Source organism: Sinocyclocheilus grahami, unplaced genomic scaffold (assembly GCF_001515645.1).
Source record: "Sinocyclocheilus grahami isolate Dianchi unplaced genomic scaffold, SAMN03320097.WGS_v1.1 scaffold982.1, whole genome shotgun sequence".
NCBI classification, from domain to species: domain Eukaryota; kingdom Metazoa; phylum Chordata; class Actinopteri; order Cypriniformes; family Cyprinidae; genus Sinocyclocheilus; species Sinocyclocheilus grahami.
The window spans coordinates 568,909-592,808 of NW_015506161.1; the positions used below are offsets into that span (position 1 = coordinate 568,909).

General features: G+C 36.8%; 1 protein-coding gene across 1 annotated transcript; it reads left to right on the plus strand.

Annotated features, from left to right (window-relative positions):
* The first annotated feature begins 186 nt into the window (after positions 1-186).
* Positions 187-21,950, plus strand: LOC107565123 (A disintegrin and metalloproteinase with thrombospondin motifs 13). Its single transcript, XM_016250336.1, has 28 exons — positions 187-429; positions 1,133-1,199; positions 1,373-1,641; positions 1,720-1,882; positions 2,533-2,666; positions 2,740-2,823; positions 2,909-3,033; positions 3,278-3,424; positions 3,528-3,662; positions 5,268-5,418; positions 5,927-6,031; positions 7,814-7,965; positions 8,149-8,212; positions 9,538-9,664; positions 9,742-9,890; positions 11,715-11,835; positions 11,932-12,012; positions 13,680-13,861; positions 13,977-14,127; positions 14,434-14,563; positions 15,310-15,489; positions 15,753-15,948; positions 17,225-17,324; positions 17,410-17,539; positions 17,625-17,813; positions 19,871-20,075; positions 20,222-20,561; positions 21,784-21,950. Exons 1-28 carry the CDS (start codon positions 334-336, stop codon positions 21,948-21,950), a joined length of 4,140 nt encoding a protein of 1,379 aa, XP_016105822.1. The 5' UTR covers positions 187-333.
* The last annotated feature ends 1,950 nt before the right edge of the window (positions 21,951-23,900 follow it).

The window sequence follows — 23,900 nt, forward strand, 5'->3', positions numbered from 1 at the left end:
ATGAGATTTCTCTTCTAGTTTTCCAGCAATGTCAGAAATCAATAAAACAGGCATCAAAGGAGAGCCAACCACAGCACAGCTTGTTACCTTCTACACAGATCATGGTGTGTCAACAAATATTGTCTGTCATTCATCAACTCAGTGTTTCAGCCCATGCCTGCTGATCAATAACCTTTTATGTTGATCTTTCTAAACAAGCAGAATGTGAGACATCAGTCTATGCACAGGACACTTTCAACCAACTTCAAACATTCAGGCAGAATTGCGGCGGTACGGCAGGCTGACTGCTATCTTGGCATGTTCAGCTTCATTTGATTAGCTCTGTGCTTCAAGATGTGGACAAACATGGGAGCTCTGATCTGGCTCTTTCTGGTTCCAAGTTTGTTAAAAACAACAGCTCTACTGATTTCACAATGCACTTTGCAGAAGGTAAGAGCTTTTAAGCTTGGGAAAAGGCAGATTTATTACCTTTATTTTAGAATGTTTACAGATATTAGAAACTTTTAAATCCAAATGTATAGGACTTTCACTTGGTTCTAACATGAACATAATTATAAAAATAAAAAAAATTGAAAAAAATCCCAGCAAGAAAATAACACCCTACTGATCAAGGTTTGGGGTCTGTAAGATTTTAAATTTTTAATTTTTTGAAAAAAATCTCTTACGCTTACCAATGCTTCATTTATTTGATAACAAATATTGTAATATTGTCAAATGGAATTGCAATTAAAAATAGCTTTTATTATTTTAATAGATTTTAAAACATAATTTATTCCAACTATTAAAAAAACAAATATTCTGATTTGCAGCTCAAGAAACATTTCTTATTATTATTAATGTTGAAAACAGTGGATCTGCGTAATATATCTGTGGAAACCGTAATATATATGTTTTCAGTTTAAAAGAACAATAATATGAAAAAAAAGATAAGTCTTGCTCAGTATAACTTAATTAATTTCCTAAAACTAAAATTTTACTGACCTCAACCTGTATGAAGTGTATATATACTGTCATTTATTAAATGTATTGAACTTTGCTTATTGTGAACATTTACAGCATTTATGTGCAATATACCTTTTTTTATTAAATGATAAAATCAATTTTTATTTGTATTTGTTTTTTTATTTCTCAGGATTTTTTAGAGTCACTGAAACCTCAAGATTTATTTTATTATTTTGATACCATTTCCATTAAATCAGGTGAGTCTGATTCACAGATGTTGAGAAATACTAGTCACAAATAAGGAGTCAGAAGGTTCACGGATAGGCCAGTAGGTTCATAAATACAAATGAGAGGTTTTAAAACACTTGAAAAAGTCAATGTCTAAACTAAACATGTAAACTCCCTGACATTAGTAGTTTGTTCTCTTCAGTGCCTCACTTTGAGCTGGTGTGGGTGAATTGCTCAGGGAATGAGTCTTTCAGAGGGCTATGGAGGTGCTCGTTTCACAGCGAAGAAGAGAGTTTTGAGCTGGGCCAACACAGAGATGAACAACCCGTGTCCTGTCCCACGAGTCTGGAGATGGTGATCAACTCAACAGTGAGTGTGGTGAAGAAAAGGGAGGATATGTGCTGCGAACAGCTGAAGTTACTGAGACCAGCACATACGAGAACTCTTCTCCCCATCTGCCATGGCAAATTAGTAAGAAGATGCTTTTTGCTGTATATACAGTACTATATGGAGACAAATTTCTAATCATAGCCTGTATTTGTCCCTCAGCAAGGTCTGATTCAGTCAGGGGAGAAGAGGCTGTATATTCGCCCGGTGCTTCAAAAACACATAGACCATCTGAAGGAGCTTACTGTGGATTTACCTTCTGGTGTACCTCACCTGCTGTTGACCTACACATTACCAGTGAGGACACGTCTTAAACAGCCTAAAAGTGAGTGAACATTGTACTGGTTAAATATACACAATTTTACGAATACTATGAATTAAGATATACTATGTACTTCACATACTAGTTTTTGCATACTACACAGGAAGGAAGTAGGCATATATGAATGCAGGGCAAGTCTTTATGAGTGAGTAACTGACACATTCACTCAACAAATTTGATCAAAACATGGATTCATTCAGGAACAAAACAAGTCATTGAATCATTCACTTAACCAATTTCAGACACTGATTCATTCAGGAATGAAACCTCACTGCTGTTTGTTGCTGAGAAATGTGCAACGTGTTAGCAGAGACAATATAAACATCAATATTGAATCTAAAATGTGTCTAAAGTTACTTTTTTATTTATTGAACTGTTATATAAAAGAAATATCACACTCACAATTTAGCTGTTCATCTGAATGTCAGTATAGCTGCTGTTTGTGCTACAGCCAAATCAAGTTCAGTATGCTAAAGTAAATATGTAGTACATCGACTATACAAAGTGATACTTTGGTCATACTATGATCTTCTAAATGTAATACTTAAACTTCTCTTAGCTTATTATATAACCTCAATTGTTTCTGATATGCTGTTCATATGATAAAATATCATTGCTACTTTCATTAAACTGTGTAATCTGCATCTGTCTAGGTCAGTTCAGGTTGCGGCGAACACCTCTGGGGTCAGAGGTCACACATCTGGAGCTAGCAGTGGTGGTGGGTCCAGATGTCTATGATGTTCATAGGCAGGACACTGAGAGATACATCCTAACCAACCTCAACATCGTATGTGTGTTTAATCTACATTTTCAGTTACAAACAACCAAAGATTGTTTAAGTATCTTCTCAACTCTTGCAGGCCTCTGAGCTTCTGAGAGATGTCACTCTCGGCGCCAATATAAGAGTTCATCTTGTTCGTATGGTCATTCTCACAGAGCCGAAGGTAAAAATGACTATTTCACCTAATGCTGTGCATAACAACCATTATATTAATCCACAAAGACAATAAAGTTGGTTTTCATCCACAGTCAGACATCCAGATCTCTGAAAACATCACCTCCTCTCTAAAAAGTGTGTGTGAGTGGGGTCAGAGGGTCAACCCTGATGCTGACACTGACCCTATACATGCAGATCTACTGTTATACATTACCAGGTGTGGACTTAAACCATAGAGAGCACTCCTAATTAAAGGAACTTTCTGTGTGTGTATGGTATAAAATAATGCTTAAAACTCTTAAAAGATGAAGCCATTTTTATATATAAAATCAAAATTCATATATTATATGAAGTGCAATTCATTTTTGGAGTAAGCTGCTAAAATGTTTGAAGTACCAGAATATCACTATCAAGTGTTTCAGCATACCTGCAATTCAGTGCCTCTCTTTGACATCATTAAGGTTTGATCTGGTGTTACCCAATGGAAATAAGCTTGTGAGAGGTGTGACCCAGCTGGGTGGAGTCTGTTCCACTCAGTGGAACTGTGTGATTACAGAAGATACCGGCTTTGATCTTGGCATCACCATGGCTCATGAGATTGGCCACAGGTGAGCTTGACAACTTTCAAACTCAGAGGAGAGATACATATTACCATGCTGAAATGTGCTGAAATCCAAGTCTTGGTTTATTGTTTTTTTTTTCTTCCTCCAGTTTTGGCATAAATCATGATGGAATAGACAACACATGCAGCTCCAGTGGCTTTATGATGGCATCTGACGGAGGTTATAACAGTGTCGATCTCACCTGGTCCCAGTGCAGCAGAGCTCAGCTCCACAACTTCTTCAGGTGTCAGTCACTTACTGCATCACAGACATATACATCAGCCTCCAAAGTCTGAGACCACTATAAAAAATGCTGCAATTGTGCATTTTTTATTTAAAGGGGTGGTTGACTGTTTTTTTTCTAGGCTGTATTGTGTTTATGGGGTGCAGTCTAACATGTGTTAATGCTTCGTTTAAAACATCAGCCTCCAAAGTCTGAGACCACTATAAAAAATGCTGCAATTGTGCATTTTTTATTTAAAAGGGTGGTTGACTGTTTTTTTTCTAGGCTGTATTGTGTTTATGGGGGGCAGTCTAAAATGTGTTAATGCTTCGTTTAAAAAAAAAAAAAAATGTTTTTTTTTAACACATTATTTTTCACATAATTTACCTTTATTCTACACTGCTCTGTCCCTTCTCCTATAAACACTCTGATGATTTCCTGTTTTTATGATGCTCCTCCCTCAGAAATACGTGATGGGCTCAGATTGGTTAGCTGGCTCACTGGGTTGTGATTGGCTAATCCACCTCTAGTGCACGTCTAACGTCCCGCCCCTCACCTCGGCTGCATGTGCTCCGGTTGTATTGTAAACAATGACGTTGTTAATATCGCTTATCAGTTTGAGCCCGATTGAGACCCAGAGAATATTAGTGAAGAGGATCGCGCAGAACCTGTGCAAGCACGGCTCTTAATGGCATGTTTTCGTGCACCTCTAGTTTTGACGGCATGGCAACAACTCTTCCTCTTCTCTAAAGCAGCGCAGCATGGCCTTGCCCCCTTCATTGCATGTTCCCGGGGGCGGGGTTTATCTGGGTTTGTGATGTCATAAAACTGGGAAGTAACTTGTTGTAGTCCCTACGAGCCATTTTTGTAGGCATTAAACTGCCTTAATTTAAAAAGATGATATCTCCGTTTGCATTGAACTTTCAGCGTCTTAACTTTGCAGATATTATTTATGCTCAAACAGCAACATTACATACTAACTAACGATAAAAAAGTGCCTTTAATTACAAATTATGATCAATTTAACCATTTGTTAAAGTTTTTAATTGTACAGTTGTCATGAATTTCAGAATTTCTAAATCTCTGTTTATTTCCTTTTTATTTTGAAATATGACATGCTGTGACAGGTTTCAATTCTCTTCATTTTAGTTTTTCACTTGCACCATGTTTATTTATTGTATTTTATATTATTCCATTTCACTTTAAAGTTTGGGGTCAGTAAGATTTTTATTAACACTTTTCAGCAAGAATGCATTAAAAGCAAATAAAATTAAATTTAAAAAATCTACGAAAAACAAAGTCATGGTTTACATAAAAATATGAAGCATTACAACAGTTTTCAACATTGATAATAATAAGAAATGTTTCTTAAGCAAATCAGCATATTATGATTTCTGAAGGATTATGTGACACTGAAGACTGGAGTAATGATGCTGAAAAATTATTTACAGAAATTAAATTCTAAAATACAAAAGAGTTATTTTTAATTACAATGATATTTCACAATATCACTGTTTTTACTGTATCTTTGATCAAATAAAGGCAGCCTTGGAGAACGTAAGAGACTTCTTATGTACAGTATTCTTCATCATGATGATGTTCTGTATATGTTGACTGTCTGTGCAGTGCTGGGAAGGCGGAGTGTGTGAAAGATGTGCCGGTGCTGGGTGGATCGGTGCAGGACTGGAGGCCTGGTCTCTTCTATGGAGTGGACGATCAGTGTCGTATAGCGTTTGGCAGCTCGGCTACTGCTTGCTCTTTCACTAATGGTGATATGGTGAGAAAGAATGACCCTCAGAAGACTATTTATCAGTGTAAATCTTCAAAGAGCTGACTGCCATGCTAACACTTTAAAGACCTCAAATCACTTGACCAGCATAGTTCTCTGTTTTATGTTGACATCTTTCCTTTTGATACAGAAAGTTTGGGCGTAACATACTGAAAAGCACTGCTTTTTTACATCACATGAATAAATTACATTTTAAAATATATTTAAATCGAAAACAAATTAAATTGTAATAATATTTTACATTATTATTGTATTTTGAATTAAATAAATGCAGCCTTGCTGAGCATAAGATGTCTATCGACCCCAAACATTTCAATGATATGATATGAAGTTCAAATTAATTTAATCAGCTTTTAGGAGAAGCATATGCAAATAGCATATTGATGTAACATAAAACATTTTACAAATCATTTTAATTTTGATTTCATTACTGTAGGTCTTTGATTGTAATTGTTAAGCTTTATTGTGGTGATTTTTTCTCTCTGTTGTCATTAAGGCAACCTGTCGTGTTTTGTCGTGCCATATCAACCCTCGTGACCGCAGCTCATGCACTCGTCTCCTTGTTCCACTCTTGGACGGGACAGAGTGTGGGCCCAGTCAGGTGACAGACTGCTATTGACCAGCATTTATTAACAATGAAATCCTTACTAATTATTGTTTGTATGCATCTTTATACACTGCTCAAAAAAATTAAAGGAACACTTTTTAATCAAAGTGTAGCATCAAGTCAGTTAAACTGCTGGGATATCGATCTGGTCAGTTGTTAAGTAGCAGAGGGGGTCGTTAATCAGTTTCAGCTGCTTTGGTGTTAATGAAATTAACAACAGGTGCACTAGATGGGCAACAATGAGACGACCCCCATAACAGGAATGGTTTTGCAGGTGGAGGCCACTGACATTTTTTCCCCCTGCTTATCTTTTCTGACTGTTTTTCACTAGTTTGGCATTTGGCTAGGGTCAGTGTCACTACTGGTAGCATGAGGCGATACTTGGATGGTAAATTCTTACCCTACAGAGGCAGCACAGGCAGGCCAACTCCTCCAGGATGGCACATCAATACATGCCATTGCCAGGTTTGCTGTGTCTCCCAGCACAGTCTCAAGAGCATGAGGAGATTCCAGGAGACAGGCAGTTACTCTAGGAGAGCTGGACAGGGCCATAGAAGGTCCTTAACCCATCTGCAGGACCGGTATCTGCTCCCTTGTGCAAGGAGGAACAGGATGAGCACTGCCAGAGCCCTACAAAATGACCTCCAGCAGGCCACTGGTGTGAATGTCTCTGACCAAACAATCAGAAACAGACATCATGAGGGTGGCCTGAGGGCCCGATGTCCTCTAGTGGGCCCTGTGCTCACTGCCCGGCACTGTGGAGCTCGACTGGCATTTGCCACTGAACACCAGAATTGGCAGGTCTGCCACTGGCACCCTATGCTTTTCACAGATGAGTGCAGGTTCACCCTGATCGCATGAGACAGACGTGAAAGGGTCTGGAGAAGCTGTGGAGAATGTGATACTGCCTGTAACATCCTACAGCATGACCGGTTTGGTGGTGGGTCAGTGATGGTCTGGGGAGGCATATCCATGGAGGGATGCACAGACTTCTACAGGCTAAACAATGGCACCCTGACTGCTGTTAGGTATCGGGATGAAATACTTGGACACATTGTCAGACCCTACGCTGGTGCAGTGGGTCCTGGGTTTCCTCCTGGTGCACGACAATGCCTGGCCTCTTGTGGCGAGAGTATGCAGGCAGTTCCTGGAGGATGAAGGAATTGATGCCATTGAATGGCCCCCACGCTCGCCTGACCTAAATCCAACAAAACACATCTGAGACATTATGATTCTGTCCATCTGAATCATAGGTTGCACCTCAGACTCTCCAGGAGCTCAGTGATGCCCTGGTCCAGATCTGGAGGGAAATATCCCAGGACACCATCCGTCGTCTCATTAGGAGGAGCATGCCCTGACGTTGTGCACATACAAGCTACTGAGTACCATTTGGAGTTGCTGCAATGAAATTTCAGCAAAATGGACTAGCCTGCTGCATCAGTTTTGCACTTTGATTTTCAGGGTTGATTTTCTTTGAATTCAGCCCTCTGTAGGTTGATCATTTTCATTTCCATCAAACGATGTGGCATTCTTTCGTTCCTGACACATTACCCAGTCCATATCAGTATAGATATCCAGCATGATATTTTTCTCCATTGAGATCTGATGTGTTTTCAAAGTGTTTTGAGCAGTGTATATTCTTGAAATATGTTCTGGTTATTTGGAAGATGTTTGAGATTACTAGAAAGAAATTCACCATTGTATTCTTCAAATATTAAATGTGTTAGATACTGCTTGAAAAAATGTATTTTCCATTATCTTTGGGTTTTGTTGTAGTGGTGTTTGAAGGGCCGGTGTGTGGCTCCTTCTACTTTGGGTTCCTCCATGATGGTTCACGGCTCTTGGTCTTCATGGTCTGAATTCTCTCCCTGCTCACGAACATGTGGAGGAGGAATCACTTACCGCAGGAGACAGTGCAACAACCCCAGGTGCGAGAGTGACTGTATGACAGGCACAACTTCTCTTAGAAATGAGAGCCTATAGAAAAATAACACTTCTCAATGTACCAAGTCAGTACATTGTACTTTTTGTTTTTCTGAAACAGAAACTAGTGGTTATATATTAGATGCAATACATATATATGTATTCATAGTGATATTTCTGTGTTTCAGACCAGCCTTTGGTGGTACCGTCTGTAAAGGACAGGACACCGAAGCTGAACTTTGTAATCGGCAGGTAATAGCCGCCGGGCATGTTTACTCTGGGCCTCTGTAGGTCATGTTATTCAAATGAAGGGTTGCACCATCTATACATTGCCATGAGGCTGCAGTATGTATGCTGGCCTGCTTTTTTGTCTTTCTCTTTTTTTAATTTGTTGCTAAATAGCATTCATTCTTTCAGTGTACATCCCATTATTTGACATTATTTTTCATTAATTTTGTAACATTTAACGAATGAGTTTAAACTGTCAACATCAGTGTATCGTGAACAAGCAATGAACAGCATTTTAAAGAATTTAACTAAAATTGCATAGCAATTCAAAAGTTTGAGGTAAGTAAAATTTTGAAAAGAAATTAATACTTTTACTTGGCAAGGACAGATTAAATTGATCAAAAGCGAAGGTGAAGACTTGTACTTTGCTACAAAATATTTTTTAAATAATTTTTTTGAATAAAGGGTTTTACCAAAAAATATAAATGCTGTTATTTTGAACTTCCTGTTTATCAAAACAAAATCACAGTTTTCAAAAATATATTGTTTTCAACATTGATAGTAAGAAACAATTTTTTGAGCAGCAACTCAGCATATTATAATAATTTCTCAGGAATAAATGAAATCTTTACATATTCAAATGGAAAACAGTTTTTAAATTGTTATAATATTTCACAATTACAGTTTTACAGTTTAAAAAATAAAATAGCATTGGTGAGCAGAAAAGACTTTCAAAATCATTGTTAAAATCTTACCGATCCCAGACTATTAAATGAAAGTGTATGTTAATTTTTTAGGTGTAAATTAATATTAGTCAGTGCATTATGAACAAACACTAATTAGCAATAAACAATGGTTATATTTATTATAAATTAACATTAATCTAGAGCTTTTTTTGAATCTCTGGCTCATAAAACATTATAATATTTCAATAATTTAACAACAGATTTGCATGTTCAAGGTTTTCTGATACAGTAAACATAAAATTCAGTAAATAAACAAAAAAATTAAATCTATTTTTAAGCAGGCCCTAAACATTTGTAGAACTCGCAAATCCCCTGCAGTTCCCACAACAAATTCTCAAAAAAAAAGCCCAGTTTTGGAAACCCTCACCTAGAGTATAACAAAGGTTATTTGCATATATAGGCGTTAAAGGTACAGTAGCAAAAACACCCTGTTTAATGGTCAGAGAGATGATGAAATGAGAGTTGTAATGTAAAAGTTACTACTGTTTAAGCACAATATAGCTTGAAAACGCAACTTTAAATGAGATTGCCTTCTGTAAAATGAAATAAAAGCAGGTTAACTGATGGTTTAAAGTGACATGCGTGTCTGGTTGTTTGTTCCAGTCCTGTGAGTCGACTCAGCTGGAGTTCATGTCTCAGCAGTGCTCAGCCACAGACCAGCAGCCTCTGTCGGTGTCTCCAGAATCCAGCTCAGTCTACACCTGGATCCCTGCTGTCGGCTACAGCTCAGGTGCACCCATAAACATCTTCCTGTTCAATTAGTCTTTTGTTGTTTTCTCTGTTCTCATGTCTTTCTCTCCCTTCCAGGTGATGCTCAGTGTAAACTGATGTGTCGCTCACGTGAGCAGGACTTCATGGTGAGTCGTGGGTCTCAGTTCATCGATGGGACGCGGTGTGAAGCTGCTCATACTGCACCACGTGGTTCTATTTCTGCCTGTCTGGGTGGAAAGTGCCAGGTAATGCCACAGACAACAAATGTAAACTAAGTTTACTCCTTATTTAGTACACAGCTTTTTTTTTAGATGAGTCGTGACATTTCGAGGTCTGTTATTCATCAATAATGGTTGTCGTCAGTAACAACTGAATAACAGATCGCTCATCTGTGAACCTGAGGCCGGTGCTTTTTTCACGCCTCTCTTATCAGTTATCACACCGCTTACGTATGTATGGGAGCTTGTTTCCACCACGTAATAATTTAAGGTAATTGCTTTTTTCTTCAGTGTAATGATCAGTCCACTGAAGGCGAGTTGAAGATGAACCCAAGTGCAGCTTTATTTACAATGTGAAATCCAGAATCCAAACAATAAACACAGACTTGACCTTAACAGACTAGACTTGACTATGACTTCAACACTAACTGACAGCAGGATAAATACATTCAATACACGACAAGGAACAAAGGCAACGACATGGCTACTTATAGCAAACAAAGAGGGTCACATGACATGAACAACCAATGGAAAACAAGACACATGACCTAGACAACCAATCGGAACATGACACAATGAACAGAGGAACTAATAGCATGAAGGCAAGAGGGCAAGGGAAGCATGACACTAACAGCATAAAACAATTACAAAATAAAAGAAGGTAATTGCTTTTTTCTTCAGTGTAATGATCAGTCCACTGAAGGCGAGTTGAAGATGAACCCAAGTGCAGCTTTATTTACAATGTGAAATCCAGAATCCAAACAATAAACACAGACTTGACCTTACAGACTAGACTTGACTATGACTTCAACACTAACTGACAGCAGGATAAATACATTCAATACACGACAAGGAACAAAGGCAACGACATGGCTACTTATAGCAAACAAAGAGGGTCACATGACATGAACAACCAATGGAAAACAAGACACATGACCTAGACAACCAATCGAAACATGACACAATGAACAGAGGAACTAATAGCATGAGGGCAAGGGAAGCATGACACTAACAGCATAAAACAATTACAAAATAAAAGACATGGAACATGACAAAACCCAAAACAGACCTTACATTCAATTGCGAGTATTATATCTCACAGTTTTTTTTTTTTTTAAACTGACTTTTTTTTCTGAGTTTACATTTCACAATTTAGAAATGATATTTCTGAATTCTGAGTTTACATTGTGCAATTCAGATTTTTCTTTGAATTCTGAGTGTACATCTCACAATTGATAATTCCTCAATTCATTTTTTTCCCACTACTGCATTAAAAAAATAAAAAAGGTAATTGCAACTTTTTTTCTGCAATTGCAAGTTTATATCTCAATTGCAAGAAAAATAGTCAGAATTATGCGATAAACTCATAATAAGATAAAGTCACTTTACCTGTTTTATTTTTTGTTTGAAAAAAGCTTCCATACTGACTTGCTCTCTTGTGGTTCATACAAACACAACTGGTACAATCTTGAGTCTTGCATATGGACTGTAACCTATTTTAAATTCAGAGGACTTCAGTATTAGTACTGTAATGTTGTGGTGTTCATCATGTTGCCAGGATGATTGTTTTGTACATTGTAACGGATTATAACATAATAAACAGGTAATATTTTAAATCAGTTCCAACTCAGATCAATATTTCATGTATATGTAATTATTTATTAGGTGAAAAGCTGTGTAATAAGTAGAAAGACTGTACAATATCCATACATTATAAGTGTAATAACGTACACCCAGCAGGTTGTTACGTACTTAACTCAAGTATGTTTTTGCCCACTTTTTGAGTATCATTGGACACAGTCCAATATTTAACATGTATAATTTGTCCATACTGTTTACTTCCCGACTTAGCTTTTTGGCTGTGATGGAGTAATGCATTCTGGGAAGGTGGAGGATGTGTGTGGGGTCTGTGGGTGCAATGGCTCCACCTGTCAGTTCATCTCAAACACCTATTCAGGTGGAGAGGCTGGAGGTAAGCAGCGGTCATTCTCAGACATATCAATCATTTGTCCAGTCATTTGCTTTCAAATATGAATAATAACCTCTTTCTGTCTGTTGTCTTTTCAAGAGTATGTCACATTCCTTAGCCTTCCTCTGAACGCCTCTCAGGTTCATGTGATTAACACGAAGCCGGTTTTTACACACCTTGGTGAGTATAGCTACATTCAACAGAATACAGTTGTCAGTCCTATTAAAAGGACTAAATACTGTTTTAAACACTGTTTAGTATTGAAATCGTGTAGTATGGTGGAATAAGAGAGTTTTGGTTGTGTATCTTAGAGAATTAAACCAGCAGAAGATTTCAGTATTAAGTAGTTTGGAATGAAAACTATATTCTTTACCAACATAAGAATTCATATACAGTACAAATCCAACATTTGGAATAATCACTTCTGCTCACCAAGGCGGCATTTATTTGATTATCTGAGGAATAGAAAGTTCAAAAGAACATAATTTGAAATCAAAATTGACTTGCTCTCTTGTGGTTCATACAAACACAACTGGTACAATCTTGAGTCTTGCATATGGACTGTAACCTATTTTAAATTCAGAGGACTTCAGTATTAGTACTGTAATGTTGTGGTGTTCATCATGTTGCCAGGATGATTGTTTTGTACATTGTAACGGATTATAACATAATAAACAGGTAATATTTTAAATCAGTTCCAACTCAGATCAATATTTCATGTATATGTAATTATTTATTAGGTGAAAAGCTGTGTAATAAGTACTGTACAATATCCATACATTATAAGTGTAATAACGTACACCCAGCAGGTTGTTACGTACTTAACTCAAGTATGTTTTTGCCCACTTTTTGAGTATCATTGGACACAGTCCAATATTTAACATGTATAATTTGTCCATACTGTTTACTTCCCGACTTAGCTATTTGGCTGTGATGGAGTAATGCATTCTGGGAAGGTGGAGGATGTGTGTGGGGTCTGTGGGTGCAATGGCTCCACCTGTCAGTTCATCTCAAACACCTATTCAGGTGGAGAGGCTGGAGGTAAGCAGCGGTCATTCTCAGACATATCAATCATTTGTCCAGTCATTTGCTTTCAAATATGAATAATAACCTCTTTCTGTCTGTTGTCTTTTCAAGAGTATGTCACATTCCTTAGCCTTCCTCTGAACGCCTCTCAGGTTCATGTGATTAACACGAAGCCGGTTTTTACACACCTTGGTGAGTATAGCTACATTCAACAGCATACAGTTGTCAGTCCTATTAAAAGGACTAAATACTGTTTTAAACACTGTTTAGTATTGAAATCGTGTAGTATGGTGGAATAAGAGAGTTTTGGTTGTGTATCTTAGAGAATTAAACCAGCAGAAGATTTCAGTATTAAGTAGTTTGGAATGAAAACTATATTCTTTACCAACATAAGAATTCATATACAGTACAAATCCAACATTTGGAATAATCACTTCTGCTCACCAAGGCGGCATTTATTTGATTATCTGAGGAATAGAAAGTTCAAAAGAACATAATTTGAAATCAAAATATTTCGTCTTTCCCGTCACTTTTGATCAATTTAATGTGTCCTTGCTGGAAAAAAGTATTAATTTCTATCAGAAGTCTTACTGGCCCCAAGCTGTGTAAGGGGTGTAACCCTTGTAACCACTCCTTTTTAAAAAAAATTAATTTATTAAAAATCTAGCCAATTTAAATGCATCAGCCTGGAAGCATTGTCTTTTCTGTGGCATTTGTTACATTGACATACATTCAAATTTTATCTGAGTACAGTATGTCCAAAGAAACAATCAATAGAGTTCAAAAATGATATGAAAGAAATGTCCCTTTATTTCCTGCAGCGGTGTTATTAAATGATAAATATGTGGTGTCTGGAGATGGAAGCCCAGGCCTGAGCATCACGTACCCCTCGCCTCTGGAGAAAAGCCCCATAATCTATAACCTGTACCTCACACCTGACCACCTGCCTCAAACCGAAGAGCTCACTATCTCTGGGCCGGTCACAGACAAAATCCACATACAGGTCTGCTGCATCTTTCTTTTGACTGGATCTTTGTTATTTGTGACTTTTTTGAATGTTAATATTCAATCACTCATTTGTAACAAAAACTGTTTATTTGCTATTTTTATATTTTTAGGTGTATCGGAAATACGGGCAAGAGTATGGAGACCTTACCACCCCAAACATCTCATACCAGTACTATTCGTCTGAAGCTGTTTCAGCGGAGAGAGCTGCTAAAGGCAGATGGTCCACTGTCATCTCTGCCTGCTCAGTGACCTGCGGCACAGGTAACACAGCAGTGACATTCTGTGCACATAAAACATGTTACATGTAATCCGTTTCATTAAGTTAATTTATCTCAACTGACCAAATTATAACTTGGACCATGAGTTATCATTGGTAAAACTTGTAGTTACCATATTAATTATTTTTGCTCACAAAGACAGAAGAAGATGGAGAAACACACTAAAATACTTTTATCCAACTATTTATAAGCACTGTTCTGTGCGCAGGTTCTTTTTTTAACTTCTAACTTAATAGTCTCTAACTATCATAGTCTTGATCAGTTTGAATTTGAACTCTCTCTGTTGTAGGCATGCAGAAAATCAGTCAGCACTGTATGGATGTGCTCACAATGGAGCGTCTGGAAGATGAGCTCTGCAGTTCATTCCCGCAAGCACCAGATCAGCTGCAGCCCTGCTTCCAGACCGACTGCCCACCCAGGTGCCTTTCAGTCGCTCACATTCATTTTTTGCCTCAGAGGATTCATTGGCCTTTCAAACATACCAGAACAATTCATAAATGACCAAAAAATCAAATACCTTTTTTCCTGAGTATAGCCAAATAGGAAACCACTCTGGCCCTGTCCAACTTCACCTACTTGATGTTGACTTGAATGAGACACATTTGTGACCCTGGACCACAAAACCAGTCATAAGGGTCTTTTTATTATTATTATTTTTATTATTATTGAGATTTATACATCATCTGAATAAATAAGCTTTCCATTGATGTATGGTTTTTTAGGATAGGACAATATTTGGCTGGAATCTGAGGGTGCAAAATAATCTAAATATTGAGAAAATCACCTTTAAAGTTGTCCAAATGAAGTGCTTAGCAATGCATATTACTAATGATAATACATTTTTGATATAGTTACGGTAGGAAATTTACAAAATATCTTTATGGAACATGATCTTTACTTAATATCCTAATGATTTTTGGCATAAAAGAAAAATCGATAATTTTGACCCATACAATGTATTGTTGGCTATTGCTACAAATATACCCCAGCGACTTGAGACTGGTTTTGTTGTCCAGGGTCACACTTATGTTTCAAAAGACTAATTATGATTGTTGCGTTATTGCCAAAAGTCAACATTTAATTATAAATAACATTATAACACTAAATCATGGACTCTACTGCAAGGGCTGTCATTTTGACAGGGTCTTTTGTGTGTGTGTTGTAGCTGGGAGGTGGGTGAGTTTGGACCCTGCAGCGCCCCCTGTGGCGTGGGAGAGCAGGGGCGCTCTGTCACATGTGTTCAGAAGCAGGGTACGGTGAAAGTGGAGCTGCCTGACTCCGACTGTGCGCTTGACTCCAAACCCCGAACCACTGAGACCTGCAACCCCCAAATCTGTCCTGCCAGGTAATGCACAAAAGTGTGTGAGAATTAAACAAATTAGCATGTTAGACAGTCGAAAGTTGAAACTAAAACCATAAAAAAAAAACATTTTCATTGCTTGAAATAAAATAAACATTAACTGAAATTAAATAAAATATAAAAAAATTTAACTTATTGTATTTCATTTCTAATTTAGTTAATTTGCCATTGCATTTTTGTCTAGTTTAAGTTGAAGTACTGAAATGCCTAACAAAACCAAAAAAAATATACGTGTGTGTGTGTTGTAGATGGCAGGTGTCCGAGCCTGGCGAGTGTTCGGCTGTGTGTGGACCCGGGGAGGCTCAGAGAACAGTGTCGTGTGTCCGCTCCCATCATGGATCTGATTCTGAGGTTGACCAAAACCTGTGCTATGAACCCAAACCCCGAGAACACGTTCCCTGTGTGGTGGACGTTTGTCCTGTCGGCTGGGATTCCCAAAGAGAGGTACTGTGCTACAAAGTTTATTCAGCATGCATTATTGACCTCAGAAAATAATGAAGCAATGTCACACAAGTAAGAGTGCTGCTGTACTGAATAGCAGCACAGTTATTTAATATAACAGTTAATATTATCAATATTTTAAATTAATAGGCCAATATAAAGTAATTTAGGTTTAAAAGTCAATAGGTATTTTTACCTTAGTTGGCCAATTAGAAGGTATATTATTCTTTGCCAACAAAGTGTTTCAAAAGAAGCCAAAGCATCAAGTTTTGCATGTCACCAAGTAACACAAGGACTGGAACAGAGTTTTGAGTGGAATGGAGTGGCAGCAATGTCCCCTCCATGCTCAGTCTTCTGTAATCAATTGCTTCAATTCTGTTTTTATATTCTGTTCACCGCTACCTAAGAGAGAAAAATACTGCTCAGAACAATGTGGCTTTCAAAAATTCTCACAGGTTTGCTGTGCTCACATAGTATGCCACAGACCAGCTAAATGATACAAACAAAAGCATCTCAGTGCTGTTCTAACTCTAAATATAATCTGAAGGGACACTCGGCCAATCAGATCAAAAGACTGAAAGTAAGTGAATTAGTAAAGACCTTAAATGTCTAATAAAATTTTCACTACTGTTCAAAAGTTTGGGGGAAGTAAGATTTTGAAATGGATACTTTTATTCAGCAAAGATGCATTAAACTGATCCAAAGTGACAGTAAAGAAAAGTTACAAAAGATTCATATTTCAAATAAATGCAGTTCTGTTGAACCTTCTATTTATCAAAGAATCATAAAACCCTATCACAAAAATATTAAACTATTTTCAATATTGACGATAAGAAATGTTTCTTAGCAGCAAATCAGCATATTAGAATTATTTCTGAAGGATCATGTGACTCTGAAGACTGGAGTAATGATGCTGAAAATTCAGTTTTGATTACAGGAATAAATTACATTTTACAATATATTAAAATAGAAAAAAGTTATTTGAAATTGTAATAATATTTTACAGTATTACTGTTTTAGTGTATTTTTGATCAAATAAATGCAGCCTTTTAAAACGTAGCCCCAAACTAATCTAGTTACATATAATCTAGTTATATACCTTATGTAGCTCCACCCCTTTTTTTGCATTGTGCTTTTTGCATTAGTCTTCGATGACGTTAAAGAACCACTCGTTTTAAAATCTTCCCGTTCTAACAATTCGAAAGATGGCTGCATACTTGTTTCTCTGACACATAAGGTCTCTATATGGTCTGTTCTAAAATGTCTTCTTAATATCCAGCAGATCCATACAGACTCCCGTGTAATGCCCCGCTCCAGAATGGTTCCGGTTTATGTTTGGAGTCCAGTGATTGGCCAGTGCTCAAAGACCTGTGGGAACGGTAAGTAGGAACCGAATGCACATGCTGAAATTATGGCCAACACTTATTTGTGACTGCGTGTGCATCGTTTTGCATACTTATGTAGGATCTCAGCAGGTTTGGTTCTCCTGTGTGGATCACCAATCACGGCTAGAAGTCCCAGAGTTCCTTTGTGATCGTTCCAGTAAACCAGAGATGTACACCCAGCCCTGTAGCCCATCAAAGTGTCCTGCTATGTAAGCGCTGCTTAAACTCTACTTTCAGTTTCTAGACCTACTTCTATACATTTACACATGATAAGCACATTATCTTCTTTATCAGGTGGCGCTACATACAGGGCCCATGCAGTGTGTCTTGTGGAGGTGGTGTAGCGAAGAGAGTCCTGTACTGTTCCCAGAGGGTGGAGGGAGCAGACGGAAACAGGGATCTGGTGGTGGGAGAATCTGCTTGTCAGTCTGTGGCCAGACCTTCAGAGGTAGTGGAGTGTAATACTGAAGCCTGTCCAGCCAGGTAAAGCTGTCAAACATTTCTGAACACTTTTCAGTATTCTCAGTATATCTTCATTCCATCCTAGTTCAGAGTAAGTCGTAGTGTTGCACACATTTTACTAGGCTGCTTGGAATGCTGAAAATATAATCCAATTACTCCCCGTTACACTTGAAATAATTTGTCATGTTTTTTAATAAGCTGAAAAATAGCAAAAAATGGCCTGTTCTGTGGTGCATTTGCCAAACGCATCGTTAGCTAACTATGGTCGTTAGCTCCATTGAACTGGTATGGTAACGACGGACAATAGTTGCTTTTGGGAAACACACTCCTGATTGATTAACAGACATCAGACTAAGAATCAGTACTAAATGCAAATAATAAAGTGCAACGAACCATAATCTACACAACTAAAATTAGGCATACAGTAATATTAAAATATCCTTATTAAAATTTAGAGCTTGACATAATTATGAGATTTTCATGATTTCTTAGGATTTGTTTTTAATTTCCATGACTTTTCCAGGTTAAAATAAGATTTGCAAATTAAAATAAGAAAAACAATGTCCATGTCAGTTTATATCATGATTGTTATCTGTTTTAGCTTACTTTAAAGCTAAATTTTTACTTATTTTAAGCCATCTTAAGGTCCCATGAAAGTTTGATTTCGAAATAATTTGCTACACAATTTGTTATAACATTAGAAAATTCATTGTTTAAGAGATTGTTGTTCAATGTCCCGTTTTGATCGTTTAAGACAATTTTGTACAGCAAACATATTTGCTACCAGTGGCGGCGCTAGGGCGGGGATTGACGGGGCTATAACCCCATCAGAAACTTGCTTAGCCCCGGCACAGCCCCCCCAAGGATTTCCTGATGATGTTCCTGTTTTTTGGTGTCACTTTCATTAACATTGAAAATAAACACTAAAAACCTAAAAAAATGCCTAATATGTGGCCTATAAACAATTGATATTATGGGGGAGGGGTCAAGCAACACAAGCAAGCAACGCGCAAACTGTGCAAGAGTTATGCCGGTGAACGCCAGTCAATTCACTACAGAGAAAGTGAAAGTAAAAACACTGACGGAGCTTTCTAACACTGCATTAACGGCACATATTCTCTGAGACAACAAGAGACAAAATTACTTCAATATAGGCTGATGATGATATATACCTGTCTTAAATTATTCCCTTAATATTTCTCTTGTGGCCCGTATAGTGAAAAACATGAGAAGAAACGTATTTTCGCGTCGTTTTGAAAATCGGTGTGCGAAATAAAGCTGCTCTTAATTTTCATTGATGACTGCAGTGTTAATCATTTTAATAATAGATCTATAATTCATTGTATAAATTAATAGACCTGTTTTTAAAAAAGAAACTTTTTAAAAACATTTTCAATGAGGACAGCACATCATGAGCCCTATGAAATTATTGCGGGGCAATAATTTAATGTAATTTAATAATAAAAGTAACCTAATAATAATAATAGGGCTAATAATAAGAAGAATGTAACAGGCCTACATTAATTGGAAATGCTAAATCCTCTTAATATTGCCAATTTTTGATGCTTTTGACAATGTCTCCTATCATTGATACGACGCATCTCGGAGGTTATCGCGGGCCTGGAGCCGCCACTGTTTGCTACTATGTTGGGTCTAGTGTTATTAGTATACTTGATATTCTATTATAGTTTTTGTTAATAATTTTGGATTTTATTTTTACTTTTTCTGTTTTCATTTAGATTTTAGTTAAAGTTTTAGTTATTTTTTGTGTTTGTCATTTTTATTAGTTTTTTAATGTCTGTGTAGTTTTTAATCTATTTTTAGTTTTTGTTTATTTAATTGTAGTTATTTCAATACTTTAAACTAAACGAAAAAGAGAAATTAAAGTTGTAACTAGCTCAAGTAATTAATTATTTTTTTTAAATTTAGTTTTAGTTAACTATAATAATAAGCCTGGTCGGGTCACCGCTTAATGTCCATTGCCAATTAATGCCTATTGTCTTCAATCAAAACCAATTGATTTATATTACATTATATTATTTTACTAGAGGGTCTTAACTGATGAAATGATTGTGTAGGTGGCAGGCAGGAGAGCAGGGCGACTGTTCGGTGTCATGCGGGATGGGTGTAGCTGTCAGGAGTGTGCGGTGTGTTCAGTATGAAGGAGGTGTAGAGAGGGTCGTGGAGGAGGACCGGTGTGACCCAGGAATCAAGCCTCCCATCACTGCACCATGCTTCCCACAAGTCTGTTCGTTCCACTGGGACGTGCATGAGTGGAGTGAGGTAAAGTGCCAGCACATCCATGATCCAGACTACATATGCTAACAGCACAGCTGTTATCAAACAACCTCGAGTCCCAGTTTATGGATGTATGTTCCAGAAAGTCAGTGCTTCTCCATTCCTCATTGTCTCTCTGTTCTCTAATGAAGTGTTCAGTCTCATGTGGTGATGGGATCCAGTCTCGGACCGTGTCCTGCATGGGCCCATCCAGCCCTCTTCCTGTCAGTCCCTTCCTTTGCCTCCACTTACCCAAACCCATCACCATCCAGGCCTGCTATAGTCCTGACTGTTCCTCAGCTCAGACCTCCACACTAGAGCCCAACAGCACTCGCATGCAGTCAGAGCCCTGGAGAGAAGAGGGGACAGAGAGAACCACACCAGCTCCAGCTGTCAGAATGATGAAGATGAGGAAGAGTTTCTCAGCTACTGCAGCTACAGCAGATGTGATGAAAAGCACCATGAGCACGACAACAGAACCACCACAGACCAGTTAGGTGGCAAGTGTCTGCTAGCTCCATATAAAACTGACAGCTTTGATAACCTTTTCAGTTTCAAAAGGGGGCATATTCTACAATTGTTTTTTTTAAATCTTGAAATTAAATTCCTTAAATCGGGAATATTGGTGTTAAATGTTAAAGGATGTCAACATAATGATAGATAAAAAAAAAAATGTAAGTTTACTTTGTAAATGGGCTGAATATAGAGATACACTATTATTATTATTATTATTAAGAAGGGCTAAACTGAAAATAATGATATGAAATTAAAAATATATATATTTATAAATCCAAATATATATAATTCTAAATATATAGATACAAATTTGATACTGATAAATTTAGAACCAGTTTTTTGTTTTATTTTAGTTAACATTTTATTTCAAAGAAAATTTTTTATTTTTAATGGTTTTAGTCTTAGTTAACTATATTAACCCAGATTAAAACTCTGAATATATATATATATAGTTAGAACTCTAAATATAAATATAGTCACAAAACGTATAATTATCAGGGATTATAACTATATATTCATGATTTAGAGTTATAAATTCAGGATTTATAAATTAAATTCAGACTTATAACTATAAATTCATGATTCACATTTACATATTTATGATTTAAATATTACTTTATATTCAGATTTAGTTTTATATATACAGAATTGCTACTTCATATTCAAATGTGACCCTGGAGCACAAAACCAATCATAAATAGCACGGGTATATTTGTAGCAATAGCCAGAAATACATGGTATGGGTCAAAATTATCGATTTTTCTTTTATGCCAAAAATCATGAGGATATTAAGTAAAGATCATGTTCCATGAAGATATTTTGTAAATTTCCTACCGTATATTAAAACGTAATTTTTGATTAGTAATATGCATTGCTAATAACTTCATTTGGACGACTTTAAAGGCGTTATAGTATCTTGGCCAAATATTGTCCTATCCTAACAAACCATACATCAATGGAAAGCTTATTTATTCGAAAAATGGACCTTTATGACTGGTTTTGTGGTCCAGGGTCACATATTTCATATAATTATTTCCTGTTTGGCTCCCTATATATTTATATATCCTCATATATTATAATAGTTATAATTTATATTATTTATAGTATCTTTTGGATTGTTATTTGAATAGACAGTTGGATGAATGGAGGGATAAATGGAAAAAAGCAGTGAGGAGTAAGTCATCTACTCTGGTTTCAGGTTTCTGTGGGCGACTTCTGCTTCAAGACTCAGGAACTATTGATCTGCGCAACGTCACTCAGACGAGATGTATATTTGCTATTGGTCGACCTCTTGATGAGGTTATTCAGATCAAAATCATATCCAGCACTTTTAACTGCCGGCAGAGTAAGTACAGAGCTCACTGAAGACACTTTAAAATTTTAAAATATATTGAAATACCAAACAGTTATTTTAAAATGTAATACTATTTCACAATATTGCCTTGGTGGTGAGAATCGGAGGCTTCTTTAAAAAAATGTAAAAAAGAAAACTTTTGAATGGTAGTGTATGAGCATAATCATTTTGTCTGATAGAGGAAGAGATGTAATCATGCTGTAACCTCTGTCTATAAGGGTTTGAACTAACATTTGAACATTCACAAAACATAATAACAGCAAACGTTTAGAGATTAATCAATAAATGGCCACTGATGGCAGGCTGTGTTTTTTGAGTCATTTACATTAATTTAGATAGACATTCAGCTAAGCGTCTAGTAAAAATAAGCACCACGTTTGGTACACATTGTGGCTGTAAATGATGCCCCATGGGTTGAACATATTTATGCTGTGATTCTCTAATGTTTTCTTTTGCTTACCCAGATTCGTGATGTGGATGCCTTAAAGACTACTATCTTCAGAGGGACTCGGCTCTTCCTGTGGAGCTCCTCACTGGCAGAATCTCCAAATTACTTTTACATACAACAAAACTTGTTCAACAGAACAAAGAAAGTCATATGGGTTTGACAAAAGATAAGGTGAGCCAAAAAACAACAACAGAATTTATTATAGGGTGCAATTAGGCAAAGTGAAAGAATCTGAAAGGATGTAACACAGCATGTATCTTCCTCTTTAAGAGTGTGATGTTCAGCTGTTCTCTCCATCTGGACTCATTGAGAATCCGATCAAGAGCGCAGCCGCCGCCGCCTCTAACACTCAGAGCTGTCGCATGTTCATCGACGCTCCACCTGCTTTCAGGATTCAGATCAGAGCGCTTTCTGTGCTCAACAACACCGATACAAACTCCACATACATACTGGTAAGTCACTGTTCATCCATCCTTTATATAAACAAACACTATCGTTTTTTATAGATATAAATAGATTTTTTTTCAACAAGTACTGAAAAAATATATATTATTTTCCACAAAAATATGCAGAAGCACAACTGTTTTCAGTAAGAAATGTGTCTTGAGCATCAAATCAGCAAATTAGAGTGATTTCTGAAGGGTCATTTGACACTGAAGACACTTTAAAAATTTTAAATATATTGAAATACCAAACAGTTATTTTAAAATGTAATACTATTTCACAATATTGCCTTGGTGGTGAGAATCGGAGGCTTCTTTAAAAAAATGTAAAAAAGAAAACTTTTGAATGGTAGTGTATGAGCATAATCATTTTGTCTGATAGAGGAAGAGATGTAATCATGCTGTAACCTCTGTCTATAAGGGTTTGAACTAACATTTGAACATTCACAAAACATAATAACAGCAAACGTTTGGAGATTAATCAATAAAAAGCCACTGATGGCAGGCTGTTTTTTGAGTCATTTACATTAATTTAGATAGACATTCAGCTAAGCGTCTAGTAAAAATAAGCAGTCGTGTAAGCACTACGTTTGGTACACATTGTGGCTGTAAATGATGCCCCATGGGTTGAACATACACATATTTATGCTGTGATTCTCTAATGTTTTCTTTTGCTTACCCAGATTCGTGATGTGGATGCCTTAAAGACTACCATCTTCAGAGGGACTCGGCTCTTCCTGTGGAGCTCCTCGGGAAGCAGGGCTGAAGTGGAATTCCATGGGGAGTACCAGCAAATCAAGGGCATGTTCAGGGCCGAGTATTCATACATTAACCCTTCTGAAGAGCAACCAGTGTAGTCTGTAAGAGAGCTTCTAGTCCATGAAGAGCCGTGGCGCATTTAAAAATCGTCCTAGTTCAAATTTAGTCAGTTTAGCACAACTGAAGATAGGATTTATTAACTGTATATCAAATATATCATATAATCACATAATTTTTTTTCATATCACTTAAAAACAGTTTTGAACTGTTTTATATATATATAAGTGCTTTGTATATTTATTGTAATGAGA